Source organism: Protopterus annectens, chromosome 5.part0 (genome assembly GCF_019279795.1).
Source record: "Protopterus annectens isolate FY-2018-M chromosome 5.part0, PAN1.0, whole genome shotgun sequence".
NCBI classification, from domain to species: domain Eukaryota; kingdom Metazoa; phylum Chordata; order Ceratodontiformes; family Protopteridae; genus Protopterus; species Protopterus annectens.
Genome location: NC_056735.1, coordinates 1,854,016,275 through 1,854,033,527, shown reverse-complemented (window position 1 = coordinate 1,854,033,527; position 17,253 = coordinate 1,854,016,275). Strand labels below are relative to the sequence as shown.

Genomic DNA, 17,253 nt, shown 5'->3' with positions numbered 1-17,253 from the left:
TGAAAATTGATGCTCCTTGATTGCTGGGCCAGTACATAAGTGTCACATATAAATTGTTTGACAGTGGAGGGATATCCACACCTTATATTAATTGGTTGGCAGTGGTGGGTTATCCACACCACATATTAATTGGTTGGCACATACTAATTGGCTTGTAGTGGTGGGATAGTGAATTCCTCTAGCTTGTGTACAGTGATCACTGAAGGTGTTTTTGTACTCTAAATCAGCCACACAGTGAATATTCAGAGTTCAGATCACAACTGTTTTCTTTTGTGAGCTTAGTTAGTCAGGGAGAGCATGCAAGCATGTCAGCAGAGGAGTATGGAAAGCTGACAAGGAGCCAGTTGGCTGAGATGTGCCAGGTTAAAAGACTGCTGCAGGGAAACCTTACTAAGTCAGACATGATTGCAGCTTTGGTAACAGCTGCATCAGAAAACAGCAACCAGGGAGGATGATCAGAGTGGCCGTGGAGATGCACAACACTCAGGGATGGATAGCTCAATCTTTGTGCAGAGCACTTAAAAATCCATTTGGAGCTAAAGAGACTTGAGTTGGAGGCCATGTGTTTGGAAATGGAAGCTGTGGAAAAGAAGCGGCAGAGGCAGCATGAAAAGGAGATGCTGACTCTCCACCAGAGTCATGGAAGTAATGGGGAAGGGAGTAACTGGACCCCAGAAGCACAAAAGGTCAGTAAATCTTTTCTGCAGTTTACAGAGGGGGATAATTTTGATTGTTTCATTCATATGTTTGACAGGGTATGTAAGCAATATGATGTTGACCAAAGGCTTTGGGTACAGTTCCTGACCCCCTTACTCTATGGTAAAGTTGTAATTATTTTGTCCAAAATGTCTGACGTTGACTGTTTTAATTATACTGCTGTTAAGAACTGTTTGTTATAATTTTTTTAAGCTAACATCTGAAACTTATAGGAAAACGTTTTGTGAGCATAGACTCAAGGCAGATGAAAGTGTGTTTGAATATGTTGCGGAACTGAGCACTTATTTTCATAGGTGGGTGAGTGAATATCAGGTCATCACTTTTGAAGGGCTGGCAGACCTTTTAGTGAAGGAACAAGCCCTTAGCACTTTGCCTGAGGACATGAGGATCTGGTTAGCTGATAGACAATGTGCTACTTCAGATGAGTCGGGGAAGAAGGGAGACCTATACCTAGCAAGCAGGGCATCCCTGTACAGGAAATGGACCCCCAGTACTACTCATGGGTCTAAAGGAACCCATAGTGGGCAACCCAGACTGCATCAACAGAATCTGCCAGTAGCAGGGGAAGCCACTAGTCCAGGTACATGTCTAGGACCTAGGGTTAAATGTTTTGAATGCAACCAGTGGGGCCATGTGTGTCCATGGAGGCAAGGTGTGGAATAAAAGGTGACAGAGTCAGTAAGTGGAAAAGACAAAATGTCAATATTAAGTTGTCTTGAGACAACAGGGTTACCAAACTACCATCCTGCAAATGTCCTGATAGGGAAGGATTTTAATGAGGCAGTACCATGTGTTTATGCAGTTACATGCAGTCAGGTTTTGAGACACGTATGTAGGTCTGGTAGCCTGGGGGAGACCCAGACAGTCTGCATACTTGCAGCCAGGAATGGTGAGGTGGTTACTTCAAGGAGGGAGCTACACTGTGGCAGTGAGACTGAAGGTGAGCCACAGCTGCTTGTGGGTACTGATGTTCCCTTGGGCAGAGTGACTGCAAAGGTAGAGGTGAGCAGTAGTACCCAGGGTGACAGTAAGGGACCACTGTCAGAGGATGCCAGACTTCCTGTGGAAGGGAAGCTGGGAATGGTTACAAAGAGAGAGTTGAGGCAGGTTCAGCTCTCAGACCCTACATTGCAAGGCCTGAGGCAGGTAGTTAGTGAGGCGCCTGATTCTCAAGGGAAGGGGGAATCTGTAAACTGGGACAAAGAGTTACTGTATAGACAGTGGACCCCTGAGGGAGGGCTAGAAAGTGAGAGGATACAGCAGTTGGTAGTGCCTAGAGCCTACCATCTGGTGCTTCTAGTCATAGCCCATGATATTCCCTTTGCAAGTCATATGGGCATAAAACATACAAAGAGACCTATTATGCAGAACTTCTATTGGCCTGGAATTTCCAGAGATGTAATAAGGTACTGCAGGACCTGTGAGCAGTGCCAAAAGGTAGGCAAGGCAGGACAAAAGGTGAGAGCTCCTTTGATGCCTTTGCGTGTGATTGAGGAGCCATTGCAAAGGGTAGCTATGGATATCATGGGCCTCTGAGTACCCCAAGTTCCACAGGGAAAAGGTATATCCTAGTAGTAGTAGATTATGCTACAAGATACCCTGAGGCAGTGGCTTAGTCCTCCATTGAGGCAGAAAAGGTGGCACATGCTTTGTTAGAAATTTTCAGCAGTTTAGGTTTCCCAAATGAAATACTGACTGTCAGAGGTGCCATTTTCATGTCAGACCTGCTGGCTTGTCTGTGGAAGTACTGTAGGGTGAAGCACCTGAAGACCACCCCTACCATCCCCAGACTAATGGTCTTGTTGAGAGGTTAAACTCTACAATCAAGTCATTGCCATGGGCATTTGCAGACCAGTTTTAGAGGGAGTGGGACAAATATCTGCCCCATTTGTTGTTTGCTCACAGAGAGGTTTCCCCAGGAATGCACAGGTTTTTCACCCTTTGAGTGTCTGGATGGGCATAGGGTGAGGGGACCTCTAGATTTAATTCATGATGAGTGGGAAGGTGAGTGTGAATTTCACAAGGAGTCTGTTGTGGCATATGTCCTAAACCTCAGGACAAGGCTCAGGGAACTCATGGGCTTGGCCCAGGAGAACCTGGCAGAAACCCATCAACAGAAAAACGTATGGTATGACAGGAATGCTTGAGCTAGAGAGTATGCTGTAGGGCAACAGGTAATGGTTCTCATTCCTGTTATACACAACAAGCTGCAAGCAGCCTGGGAGGGACCCTACATGGTGGTAAGAAAGGTAAGTGATGTTTACTACATGATGGAACTGCTAGAAAGGAGGCAGGAGCACAAATTGTATCATGTTAACATGATGAAACCTTACCATGATAGGGAGGCCCTTGTGTGGTGTATTTGAAGTGGCCTGCAGGAGGAGTCTGAGGGAGATCTGGTGACTGATCTCAGTGAGGCTCAGACTGACACCTCAGTGGAAAGGGTAGCAATGTCCCAGCAGCTATCTCCTACCCAGGTTCGAGAAATCCGAGCAGTGTTACAGGAATTTGAGGACATGCTCACTGGGAAACCAGGGTGCACCCACTTGGTGCAGCACCAGAAGGATACAGGACCCCAAAGGCCTAATAGGCAGGTCCCTTACAGGGTGCCTGAGAGAGTCAAACAGACTCTGAGGGAGGGGATACAGGAGATGTTGGAACTAGGGCTAATTCAAGAGTCCGACAGTCCCTGGACTTCCCCAGTGGTGCTGGTGTCAAAGAAGGATGGCAGCACCAGGTTCTGTGTGGGCTACAGGAAATTAAATAGTCACACAGAGTCAGATACTTACCCCATGCCTAGGACAGATGAGGCCCTAGAGCAGCTGGGTGGGCTAAGTATCCTACCACCATTGATCTTACTGAGGGTTACTGGCAGGTGATCTTGACTCCCAGTACTAGAGAGAGGTCAGTCTTTGTGACTCCTTTTGGCTTGTATGAGTTCACAAAGATGCCCTTTGGGATGAAAAATGCACCAGCAACTTTCCAAAGGCTGGTAGATCATATCCTAGCAGGAGCAGGAGGGTTTGCCCTTGCTTACCTAGATAATATTGCCATCTACAGCCATTCCTGGCAAGAGCACCTTCAACATGTCAGGGAGGTGCTGAGCAAACTACAGAGGGCAGAGTTGACCATTAAGCCAGCAAATGTCAGGTGGGTATGGCAGAGGTCTCCTACCTGGGACACAGTGTGGGGAGTGGTAAGCTCAGGCCAGAACCTGCCAAAGTGGACGCCATTCAGGAATGGCCTGCACCTGTTACCAAAAAGCAGGTGAGGGCATTCTTAGGGACAGCAAGGTACTACAGAAAGTTCATCCCCAGTTATAGTACCGTAGCTGCTCCCATCATAAACATAACAAGGAAAAACAGGCCAGATAAGGTAGTGCAGACCCCAGCATGTAAGCAGGCACTCCAGAAGCTTAAAGACACTTTGGGAGGACCCCCTGGGTTAGCCAGTCCAGATTATAGTAAAAAAATCTGTTGTGCAGCGGATGCTTTGAACCATGGGGTGGGGTCTGTATTTAGCCAGATTTCTTCAGAGGGAGAAGAGCATCCAGCGGTTTATCTCAGTCATAGGCTCCAACCCACAGAGAAATGCTATGCAGCTGTAGAAAAGGAATGTTTAGCCATAGTGTGGGCACATCAGAAACTTCAGCCTTATCTGTATGGAAGAAAAGTCACTGTAGTGACAGATCACAATCCCCTAACATGGTTAAACAGAGCCAGCCAGCAAAATGCCAGTTGCTAAATGGAGCCTAGGGTTGCAAACGTATGATATATCAGTGCAGCACCGCAGTGGGAGTAGCAATGCCAATGCAGATGGGCTCTCAAGACAGGGGATGGGGTATGGTATACTCAGATAGACCTAACCCTCTCAGGAAATGTTTCTCAAGGGGTCACTTGAAAAACTAGCTTGTTTTCCCTGGGGGGCAGTTATGTGAAGATATGTGAGGACTGCCAGCCTAGCTAGATAGGAATTTGTAGATAATTCTGTCATTTGTAAATATTAATGTAAGCCACATGCTTGTTCTCTTTGTTAAATGTTGAACTTCAAAAATGTAACCACATTGTACTCTGCTGGAGGAAAGCTGATAAGTCAAGCATTGTATAATTGGTTGATGTCAAAACTCGGAGCCGAGAAATCTGAATGAAGGAATTCTTGCTATTGTTTTGAGACCAGAGTTAACTGCTAGAATTTGTATGTATAATGTGTTTTATTGCTGTAGCTGCCTGACCAGGTGCAAGATCAAAAGGGCTGCTAAACTCTGAGTTACTGTTAGCCTGGGAACCAGAGAAAAATTATGTAATGTGAAATGAGTCAGTATTACTGTGCTATCAGTTTAAGGACAGAGAGACTCAGAGCATTTTGCATTTGTCTTCAAAACATCCAACATCACCAGCATTGATTTGCTCTATATGTAAGTTTATTTTTAGAACTGTGATTGCTCTTAGATATAGCTAGGAAATAGAAAGATTAGACTAGTTGATTTCTATATTGATGTCAGAACTATTCTATTGTTTTATTTTAAGCATTTTTCTGTGATCTCTGAACTCTTGATTAGCACTGTGTAATAAGAAGCATTGTACTGTGTTTTTATTATTTATTATTAAATATGTTAAACCTTTCAACTGTGGCTGTTTTGTGTAGAGATAATTTAAGCTGCAGAGTACATTGCATGTATATAGTGATATTGTACAAAGCCACTCCAATAGTCTTGCTGTTCAGTCACATATTGCACTTTAATAATTGGACACCCTTTAGTAAGGGCCTTTTTAGTAGCTGATAAGTAAGGGTCCTGGTGGCAGTGATTACTGCCTTATAGCCTGGACAGAAGGGGTACAGCTAGTGAACCTGTACCAGCCTTCCCCAGGAGTGTCTGTGTGGTTGCATATAAATCATATCTTAAAGTGTGTGTGTGTGTGAGTGTGTGTGTGTGTGTGTGTGTGTGTGTGTGTGTGTGTGTGTGTGTGTGTGTGCGCACGTGCGTGCAAGAGTGTATGTGTGTTTGTGTGTGTGTGTGTGTGTGTGTGTGTGTGTGTGTGTCAGCTACTTGGGCAGGGACATGAAGCACTGGTTGGACAGATAGAGTGCTAGGAAGACTTGGCTTGGGACCCTAGCTAAGGATATCACTCTACAGCTGTGCCAGTGGGGAGTCTTATTGGGGATCCGGAGAGAAAGGGAGAATGCACCCCATACTGACTGTGATCTCCATGTGCTTTTAAGGGAAATTGTACTTTACTGTGTGTGTATTTGTTATCCTTCCCAACATGGATGTCCCTCATGGGTGTTAGTGGTGAGGATTGAGGCTCCTTGATTGCTGGGCCAGTGCATGGGCATCACAGTGACATTCAGTGAGTGGTTTTCCTTTAAGAACCAGGTTTCAATGGTTGTCATATCCTCTTGCTATCATCTGGCCATCTCACTGATTAAGTATCTTATTCCTTGAGTTGATTTACCCATGTCTGGAGTACTGCAAAGCCCTTTATTTGGGGCTACTGGGCATTGTGTTTGACCATCTACAACTATATTTTATTTTTACCACTGCTTTTCCCTGTTTGTAGGAAGAAAAAGATAGCTTAGAGTGTTGGTCTGTGATTTATTGATCTTTACTGTTAAAGAGGTGCATTCACATTTGCATGCAAGGTAAGTGAATCCCAGCTTTTGTGTGACTCTCACAGCTGATACAATCAGAGTAATTGCTTTAGTATACTCAGTTTAATATTTAGTTGTATATTGTGTGTGTGATTTTTCTCACAGAAGTCACTTTAAAATCTTTTTGAATTTTATGGTAACTGATTTTGATTATTCTTTTTTTCATAATTCTTCATTCATTTGTAGCTGAATATGGATTCATTAAATGAGTGTGCCATTAGTGATTTGCTAAAACACAAACATCTTGTTCAGTGTAATAAATGCTATGCATATTTAAAGGTAACACCAGATAACACTGGTGATTTCTGTCCCTCATATCAAAAGTTGGATGATTTGCTTACCATTATTAGTAATAAATCTAGACTTACCAATAACAATTTCACTTGTGTAATTGGCATGGCTTGGAGAACTGTTGTTACATATATTAATGACTGTACTGATGAGATAAATAATGTTAGGCAAAGAACAAATAGAACAGATTTAGGAAATGAAGTGTTTATTGTCAGTAAAGACCACTCAACCACCATTGAACAACATAACACCACTGACAGCTTTAGAATTCTGAATGTAAGTATTCAGCAATCTGAGGATTCAGAGCATATAGAAGAAAAATAAAAAAAAAAGAAAGAAAGGAAAAAGTTCACAAAAAATAACAAGGAAGAAAAAGAAACTGATTAATGTCTATTAAGCAGAGAAAATACATACAAAATTACACTGCTTTGTTATGTAACACACTGATCAAAGGGAATGATAACATTCTTCTAGCAGAAAACCTTCAATCTACAGAAAAAGGAATCATTTTTGCAAAAGAGAAGGTAGAAAGGTAATGGGTAGGTGAAAAGGAAGAAATCAAAACTGAATGTGGAAGGATTGAAGAATATTACTGGAACTAAAAAAAGAGGAGAGAGACAGACGTTGAAAACATTGCTCAAGCTGTAGATGTACAAAGCCAGCTGGGTGAGAATTGTATGCTTGTAAATCTAATAAGCAATGAAAACAGTGGGATTAATAAGACTAATGGTGATGAAGATCATTCCTTTCTAACAATTGATATAGCAGGTATTATGGAATTAAAAGTAAGTAGTAGGCTAGCTGCCCTTGTGGACCATTTGAAGCCAATCCAATTTTCCTTTTTGTGTTTGAAATAACCTATCCAATTTCATTACAGACAGGCCTTATCCATCCCATGGTCGATGATTACATATTACCCCTAAGAATAATTGGGAACATGCCATTGGTAATTTGTTACTTAAATATACCAACTCTTCAAGTTGAAGATTCTTCAGATCTGGTCAGAAAAGATATTTTTGTAATTGGAGATTCATTTATTAGATGAATCAGTACTTACATCTGCAGTGAAGATAATAAACATCAAACAGTGTTATGTCTGCCAGGAGCAAAAACAGCGGATGTGAGAAAGGCCTTAGAATGCCTTAATGTAAGTAAATATGTAACTGTTTTTATTCATGTTGGTACAAATGATTTCATCCAGAATGACTGATTATTAGTAAGGAAATTACAGCCCTCTTAGATGGTATAGCTTGTACAGGCATTAGTACGTATTTTTTATAAATCACATTTAGAAGGGAGAGATAGGTCGCTGTGAATGAAAATATTTTCTGGTTTAATACCTACATGAAAAAAATGTCCCATTTTAAAAACTGGAAATGTGTAAAGCATATGAGCCTAATTTTGAGCACACTTGTGTTCAGACAAGATGGTGTGCATTTGTCAAGATCAATAAAGAGAATTTTTGTAGAAGATATTATGCAATACTTGACAAACACAAAGCAAGATTTCTGCCAGGTTGAAAATTTTACAGTTCACAGATAGCATCATTTGATGCATCTCTGATGGTTATTAAAACTAGAAGTATTAATAATATTTTTTAATTGGAAATTGTGCTACTTTACTATAACATTGGTGTTATTATTGTTTGTGAAAAGTGGATAAAGAACAATGACTAGAAATCAGTTCTGCCAGGGTATAAATGTTTTTACTGGAAAAGACAGTCTAACAAAAAATTAGGTGGAGGTGTTATGATAAGGATTAAAGATTGTTATGAGGCCTGTGATTATTACATGTTCAATGATAACACCAATTCTATAGATTGTGTAACTGTAACAATAAAGATAATGCTGGAACATATACCGATTGTTGGGAGTATATAGACTACCAAGTCAAGTGCTGATGACCTCAAGGGATTCATACTTTTATGAAACACAGGATAGAAGAATAATAGTGGCTGGGGACTTAAGTTTACCAGAAATAGACTAAGGCAATTTTGATTCAAATTATTTATACCATATATATTCAGGAACAACAATTGCTTTAGACTGTAAAAAAGCCTGCCAAGGAATGGAACATACTAGACTTTGCTTGTGTTCCTAAAGAAATTACACTTGCTTCATGTCAAGTTTTATCACAGCCGATATGCTGTGATCATGGGCTTATAAAGGTTACTCTCTTCCTAGATAATGCTGTCAAACTGAAATCTAAACTAATACACAGTAGATTAATAACAGACTATATGGAAGAAAAACAGTCACTATGTAAAACCAACTGGAGTGCTGGCGTTCTGTTGAAAAACTGCTGAAGGAATGTGAAAAGTTTTAAAAGAAAAATTTAATGCAAAAATAAAAAAAAATGTTCAACATCAGGATTTAGGCAGACAGTGTCAGGAGAATATATTTCATTAGGAACAACATACTTGATTAAGGTGAGAGACAAAAAAATATAAGAAATGGAAAACAGGTTGAACTATTACTTTGGAAACTGAAATAAACAAGCTGGACAGACAAAATTAAGCATTGTGTGAGACAAGATCAAGAAAAAAATTGAAGAAAATTTATATACAGACTTAAGCATGATATGAAACCATTTTACAGATGCATAAGATGTTGTGGGAGTAAAGATAGACAAATTGATAATCTGTGTGTAGATTCTAAAATGCATTCTCAGACACAATAGCTTATAGATATATTTACAACATCTTATGCAAAGTAGCTTAGATCCACAAAGGGGATGATAAATTGACCTAGTGACATCCAGGTAACCTCAGATACTGAAATCAGATTAGATTATAGCGAAAAAAAATTACACAAACTAGATCTAAGCAAAGCACCAGAAGGAGACAGAATTATAATAATGACCTGAAGGCACTTTGGCATGAGCTTACATTGCCATTATATATGTTATTTACTAGGTCATATAAATATGGGGAGAGTCGTCATGACCGGAGACATGGACTTATTAAGCCTGTCTTTAAGGGAAAGGGAAGTAGAACAAATCCAGGGTCATACAGACCCATACGTTTACTTTCACTTTGTGGAAAACTAATGGAGGTTATATTGGATAAATTATTGTCAAAATTGAAAAGGCTGGGACATAAAACCATATATCAGCATGCACATGTTGAAAGTAGATCTATTACCACCTGTAACATGATGTTCTATAACAATATAATGAAAGCTATGAATGGAAAATTGTGCTGTGATGTAATTTATACAGGTTTAACTTCAGCATTAGATGGAGTCATACACAAAACACTGATTAATAAATTAGAACAAATTGGTACTGATACACTCTTGATTGGATATATACCTGCACAGCTTACAAATAGTGCATGGCAAGTATCATACAGCAACTGGACAGGTGAAATCCTTGGTTACAGCCAGGGTGTCCCACAGGGCTCTGTCCTAGGCCCATACATGTTTAGATTGTATATTTCAGACCTAACTTTTTCATCGGATGTGATCTACAGTCTATATGCAGATGACTTGAAATTGGGTAAACTGATTACAGGTATTACACATAGGGCATACCTGCAAAAGAACTTGACTAAATTGAACATTTGGGCACAAGAGAATAATATGCTAATAAATGCATCAAAAACTAAGCCAATGAGATTTGGGAGACATGGACTGAAAGGTGAATGTTTAATACAGCACACAGTGATTGAAACTGTAGATTCAGGACATGGGTAGATGGGTAGATCCAGCTTTGATTTTTCTAATCATATCAACCAATTGGTTAATGATAGTTATCGAACTATAGGTTGTATAAAATGATTTTTAAAGTCTAAGAAGTCAGAAATTATGAAGTCTTTGTTTGTTAGTTACATTAGACCCAAACTTGAGTATGGAATAACAATATGGAAACCTTATAAGAAAACAAGCATGAGTAAACTGGAAAGAGTACAGTGGAAATATACCAAGGGTATTCATGGATGTGAAAATTTAAGTTATTATGAAAAACTAAAATATCTAAACTTGTACAGTATCTCATATAGATAGTTAAGATGAGACCTTATTCAGGCATATAGGGCATTTAGAGGCAACTACCTCTGGGAATGTTTGGGGTTATCAAAAATAGTAGAGAATCATCAGGCAACCTATGTAGAAAATTCTATAGGAAAGAGAAGTGTACTGATTGGTTCTCTGAGAAAGTAGCTGATGCATGGAATAGACTAGCAAATATCATTAAAACAAACATCTGTTTAGACATTTTTTAAGAACAGCCTGGACACTTATTATGGGAACACCTGTTTTGGTATGCTGGCAGGTTAGAAGAGCATTATCGCCCGTGTTTGAAATATTTGTATGTTGTAAGTATGTATGCATGTACTAGTGCAGGACTCTGCTGCCTGGCTACTCCCTGGGGCGTCCAGCTATCACTGTACTGAGCTGGTGTGGGGGCGACTGCACTTATTATTTATTCAATTTCATGTCACCTACAAAACTGGCATTCTAGTTTATTTAGTTATTCACAACTTCGGCCACTGTTATTGTAGGCAAACTCTAAACTGGTTTTGACAAGCTTACTCCCCTCATTCATCCAGTCATGGACTTCTTGAAGTTCCTAAAGCCGGGCTAGATATACCAAAGACACATTCCTTTTAATATCGGAGGCCACGTTTTTGGAATCTTCTGCCAGAATGGTTTTGGATGATTCTTTATTTACTAATCTAGTGCATTGTAGTTAACATACTGCTTTTATAATAGTTCTTAGATATAGGCACTTAAATATATATAAACTGGAATGGAAAAAGTGTAAATAATATTTTGTCACGTGATTAATTATATCACTATAGATGTTGGTGGCAGAGAAAATTATACATATTTTATGAAACAAATATCAAGACAGAGAAGTTGATTTGATATAATAACGTTAGCATCTGGTCAGTGGTGCGTTATTGCAATAATTTGGAATATTTTAATAAAGGAGAAGATATATATGATTTGGTATCGCTGATGAGGAAATACTGAGTGTGTAGTAAGTATGATAATGAAGGACAGAAGTCCCGTTAGCAAAGGAATGAGTGGAAAGTGTTGTATACCAGTTTTGTTTTCTGTGCTTTAGCTGCCAAGCTCAGAAAAGAGAAGACAACCACAGAAAATAAATAAATATTTATTTAGATGACAATAGTCTTTTAAACATATGATATAATAAGAAAGCATATTCCACTTGCCTCTCCAGCTGGTTTTCTGATTAGAAATGTTTGAAGACAGCAGTAATCCAACAGAGTGGCAAGTTAACTCTTTTAGAATTACTTGATACTGAAAGATAAATTAACAGCAATGGTACATCAATTCGACAATTTGGTGTGCACCCTGGCTGCAGGAAAACCACAAATTTGCTAAAAGCATTAAGTTGTCTAAGGGAATTGGAGGAGCTATGTTGGCGTGTACACTAAGAGAGCTTGTTGAGATTGTAGGATAGAAGCACCCGCCATACAAAAAACATTTGAGGAGAACACAGTCAGAACATGCAGAATAAGTCTAATGGTGTATTCAGAATGAATACATATTCATGGAATAAAATGGGTAAGTGAAGACATGGCATAGATAAACAATGGCTTTTATCTCTATTGGCATGATGCATTTATTCATTTGTACATTATGAGAAAAGGTTAACTGACTGTGATGCAGCTAATACTTATGTATTTATAAAATAATATGTCTTGCTAAAGAAATATATGAGGGATGTAATATTGTGTATTTTATTAGAACTAAAATATAAAGAATATGGCACCAAGATAAATGAGTGTGATAATTGCATCAAAGAACTGCATAAATGAAGAAGGAAAGAAAAACTGTATTTGTAATATCTGTGAATTATGCAAAATGATTTGTTTGTATGTTTTTGTATTGCAATGTATTCAAGCTCAATAGGGAAAAATTTAAAATATATAGGATTAGATTAAACAGATGCACATAAACTTAAGTGGAGATACTCTAGCTTTACAACTGCTGCAGCTGCTGGCATGACTTTCGCTTTCATATGAGGAACAGATATCCAGCAACCCTTGTTGCACAAATAATACAGTTTTACCCCCTACTCACACATCTCATTAAACAGCCCATATTCACCGTGTGTGTGTGTGTGTGTGTGTGTGTGTCTGTGTGTGTGTGTGTGTGTGTGTGTGTGTGTGTGTGTGTGTGTGTGTGTGTGTGTGTGTGTGTGTGTGTGTGTGTGTGTATCAGGGCTGGTTTTAGACTAGGCATGGTCCAGGGCAGAAGCTGAGGATGGGCCAACCCTACATAGTAAAATCCCTTTATATAGCCTACAGGTGTCTAGATTTTCTGTGATGCGTTTTATGCTTTATTTTTAAAAAGTAATCACGTTTTAATTCTTCCTTTTGATTACTAACCAGAAGAGTAAAAATGTGCCTCCCCAATAATGTGTATGTCCTCAGATAAATAGTTTTTCATACATACTGGCATCTATCATAACATGCAAACAAACTCACACATTTGGAAATCCTTTGCAAGTTTTGGATTATAATAATAAAAATCAAAACACATAAAAACACTAATTGTGAAGATAAAATATCACCTGATATGACAGTGCAAGGTAGCTGTGAAGCGCATCCAGGTTCTCAATGAACTCCATAAGATTCCCTCCAAGGGTTCGCAGCATTCTGTCATACCCTGAAACCTTGCAGAAACTGAAGAAGTATTCCCCAAAAAGCTTTAGAACAGCCTCAGAAGAAACATCTGTAGAATATAAAATAATTTCATTGTGGGATGTTAAAATGTTCCTGACAGTGTATTTATACTTTAGCAGTATTTACATCTCAGACTTTTTAGACAATTTGGACAAGCTTTGTATATTAAGTAAAGACATATGATACATTTATATATTTACAATCTTAAATGTGGAAACTCAGGCCTTTTTTCATGCAGTTAAGTGTCAAACATAATAATAATTAAAACACAGACAAAATATTTGTGACAGTTTTCTTGAAAGGTGATGTAGAAATATACTTAAACCAAATACTTAGTAATATTGCATTTATAATGTTGAGTTTTATATTGTTGCTCGATTCACTTTGTTTAAAATTCTAATAAAGTTTAAAATAAAATATAACACAGGAAAATATATCTAAGAAGGTTTCTGACAACAGTAACAACTTTAAATAAGATGTTCCAGATAGACTTGGAGAAAATCTAGTATTAGATTAGTAGAAGTTACTCAAATGAAGTTATTTGTATAATTTAGTAAATGCAGTTACTTATGGCAATGGCAATGGTGTGCATGTATGTGTGTGTAAATATATAGCTTCTGCTCTTTTAAACAAGCAATAATGCCTTCCAGTGTGGATGTGATTAGAGAAATGCCCCTAGGGGTGTCTGCATCGGGCCTCTAAACTTCTGAAAGAGCATTATTTCCTCAATAATAATCACCCTGGAGGGGATTTTCTTAGACAATAGGCTATCTGTTAAATTGTTTAATATTTGTTTTTTTAAGTATTATGTCCATTTCTTACATTTTTGATGTAAAAACAGTTTCACCCTCTTATATTTGCAAGTTCCTGTAGCATATGTAATTGTTGTTGGAGGAAGTCTTATGTAACTAAAATATAAGTTATATAAGTCAGTACACACACAAACACACACACACACACACAAACACACACACACACACGCACACACACACACACACACACACACACACACACACACACACACACACACACACACACACACACACACACACACACACACACACATAAACTCCCACCCCTCCCACAAAGTCTCACAGATGCACATACATAGCCAGAGACAGATAGTCAGACACATAACACAGAAACACACACATGAACATACACACTCTCAGATATACACTGAAACATTCACAGCTGCCCCCCCCCGCACACACATACACATGTGCTGACTGAATACACCCTACCTGTCAATGTGATCAAAGGAATGAAAAAAAAATCATGCAGTACAAAGCACTGAACCCCTCCAACTGTCCCTGATTTTGCAGAATGTCCCTGATTTGCCTCCTTTATTTTCTGGCAAATCACTGAGGATTACAGTTAGTCAATAAAGACCAAGTGAAAAGTATAATCCAAGGCAGCGAAGAGCAGCAAGAAACAACGATGAAGCCAAAGGTAATCTCCACAAAAAGTTTATTCAAACACACAACATAAATTTCTCCAAGTCCTTCTCTCAAACACACAACATAAATTTCTCCAAATCCTTCTCTCAAGCGCTTTCGCTCAGTGCAATACTGAGCTTTATCAAGATAAAAATGCAGGGCAGAACAACCTTATTTGTAAGTCTCTTAATGAGATCATGTGCTTCGTTAATTAAAACCAGTCAAGTTACAATTAAAATTAAAATTAATTGGTGACCAATTTAAAATTAAAGAGCAAGATGTTGTATGAAATACATAAAATCCTAAATAAAATACCTTTTGTTAAATATGTTGTAGTTAAAAAATATGTTATTTAAAAGATATGTCATTTGAAAATCACAAAGCATTCGTGTATAAATAAATAAATATTGTTATATGTTAATGTCCCATGAAACCACATTTGTAGTGATTGATTCTTATAACACTGTTTAGTGTGCAATAAATATTACAATGGGGTACCACAAATAAATGATGTGAGTAATAAATAGTAATAGATAAAAATCAAATGTTAAAAATGCAAGAATTAAAAATAAAAATAATAATCAAGTATTAAGTATTCAAACGTTGTTACATAGATTATATTCCCTATACTCAGAATAAATATAAATATAAAATACAAATAATTTGATACAAATAAGTAATGTTGATAATCACTTACTAAATGCTGTATGCTATAACTTAGCTCTTCTTAGTTTTAAAACACTACTTAAATTTGTGTAGTCATTTAACCCTGGCCATTTAGCTGCATCCAGTCTTAGTTGCCATATAAGCTCCCTATATTCCAATTTAGTCTCCCAGTCACCCCCTCTCTTGTCGGGTGTTATCTGGTCTAACACAATGAACTTGATTTCCATATCTGGGCAGGACAAAGAGTGTTTATAAAAAGCATTGGTCTCTTTTTTCTTGGAAATATCGTAGAAATGCTCATAAATTCTTCACTTTAGAGTCCTTTCTGTTTTCCCAATATAGAAACTTTGACATTTTATACATGAGCCTAAATATACAACATATTTTGCATTGCAGTTAAAATACCCATTAGACCGGAATAGATATTTCCTAGATGGGATATATATACTATGATCATTCAACATAGCAGTGCATTGTTTGCACATTCCACATTTATAAGTTCCTTTCTTGGATTTACTACCAGTGGTATTCGTCATTTCTTTTCTTTCAAATAGCTCTTTCATGTTAGTACCCCTGCAACTAACAAATGTGGGTTTAGTTGGAACCTTTGTTGAAAAATCATCATGCAATGTAAGAACTGGCCAATACCTTGTTATTGTTTCCTCTATCAGGTCAGAATTGCTGGAAATGTGTGTATGTAACTAGTTTGTTCTAGCTGCTGGGTGTTCTTATGCAAGTTATCCACTTGCGGTAACATGCATCCTAAAAGTGGTGGGTATTTTTCTTCTCTACATGCAGAAATTTCCATGACCAAATTCTTGATTAGTTTGGCCAGGTAGCACCTTTCACAAAATTTCTCTTCTAAAAAGCTAACTTCGTTTGAGAAGTATTCCGCAGTGCTACACATTCTAGAAGCACGGATTAGTTGCCCTTTGATAATTCCTTTCTTTTGATAGAAAGGATGACTACTGCTAAAGTGTAGGTAAGAATTAGAATATGTGGATTTCCTGTATACTCTTGAAGCAAACTTGCCATTGGTGAAATCCTTGATTATAGTTACATCTAGATAGTTCAAACTAGTGTTACTGACCGAGTGTGTAAAGGTCAAAAAGGAAGTGGTGGAGTTAATGTAATTTACAAATTTCTGAAAATCTACCTCTGTTCCATGCCATAACAAACATATATCATCCAGGTATCTAACATAGTGTTTAATGTGTTTCACCCAGTCTGTGCCAAATATGAAAGTCTGTTCCCATTTGTGCAATACAATGTTCGCATACAAAGAGGCACAAGAAGCCCCATTGCAACTCCCAATTTCTGTTTGTAAATTTCGCCGTTAAAACAGATGAAATTATTGTTTAACACAATATCCATGAATTCGACTAGCAAATTCACAACATTGGCACCAAGATTGGCTTCTTGGACCAAAACGTCTTTGAACCAATCCAGACCTGTCAAATGTGGTATACTGGGGAATAGTTGCACTATATCGATAGTTACCATTAAAAGGTCTGGGTGGTACAAATGGGATCCCATACCCTTTAGGAAGTCCCAAGAATCTTTGCATATGTGGCTTAGTGATGTAACAAACCATTTGAGGACGTAGTCAATAAATTTCCCCAAAGGTTCAGTGATGCTTCCTTCACCAGAAACTATTGGTCTGAATTTTAAAGTGTCCAGTCCTTTGTGGGTCTTTGGAATACCAAAATTACTGGGATTCTTGGTTTGGCTACAAACGAGTAATTATATAGCTTTTCATTAATGGCTCCTTGTAAAAGGTGGTCCATTAATAGATAGTTAATTTTGGAATATGCTATGTGTAGCTCATTTGTT

General features: G+C 38.2%; 1 protein-coding gene across 1 annotated transcript in view; it reads right to left on the bottom strand.

The window, feature by feature from the left end:
* LOC122802426 (guanylate cyclase soluble subunit beta-2-like) overlaps positions 1-17,253 on the bottom strand; it is an 866,018-nt gene that overhangs the window by 691,922 nt on the left and 156,843 nt on the right. The window contains exon 5 of the mRNA XM_044072045.1: positions 13,204-13,364. Coding sequence (XP_043927980.1) covers positions 13,204-13,364 — 161 coding nt within the window. The remainder of the gene's footprint in view (positions 1-13,203; positions 13,365-17,253) is intronic.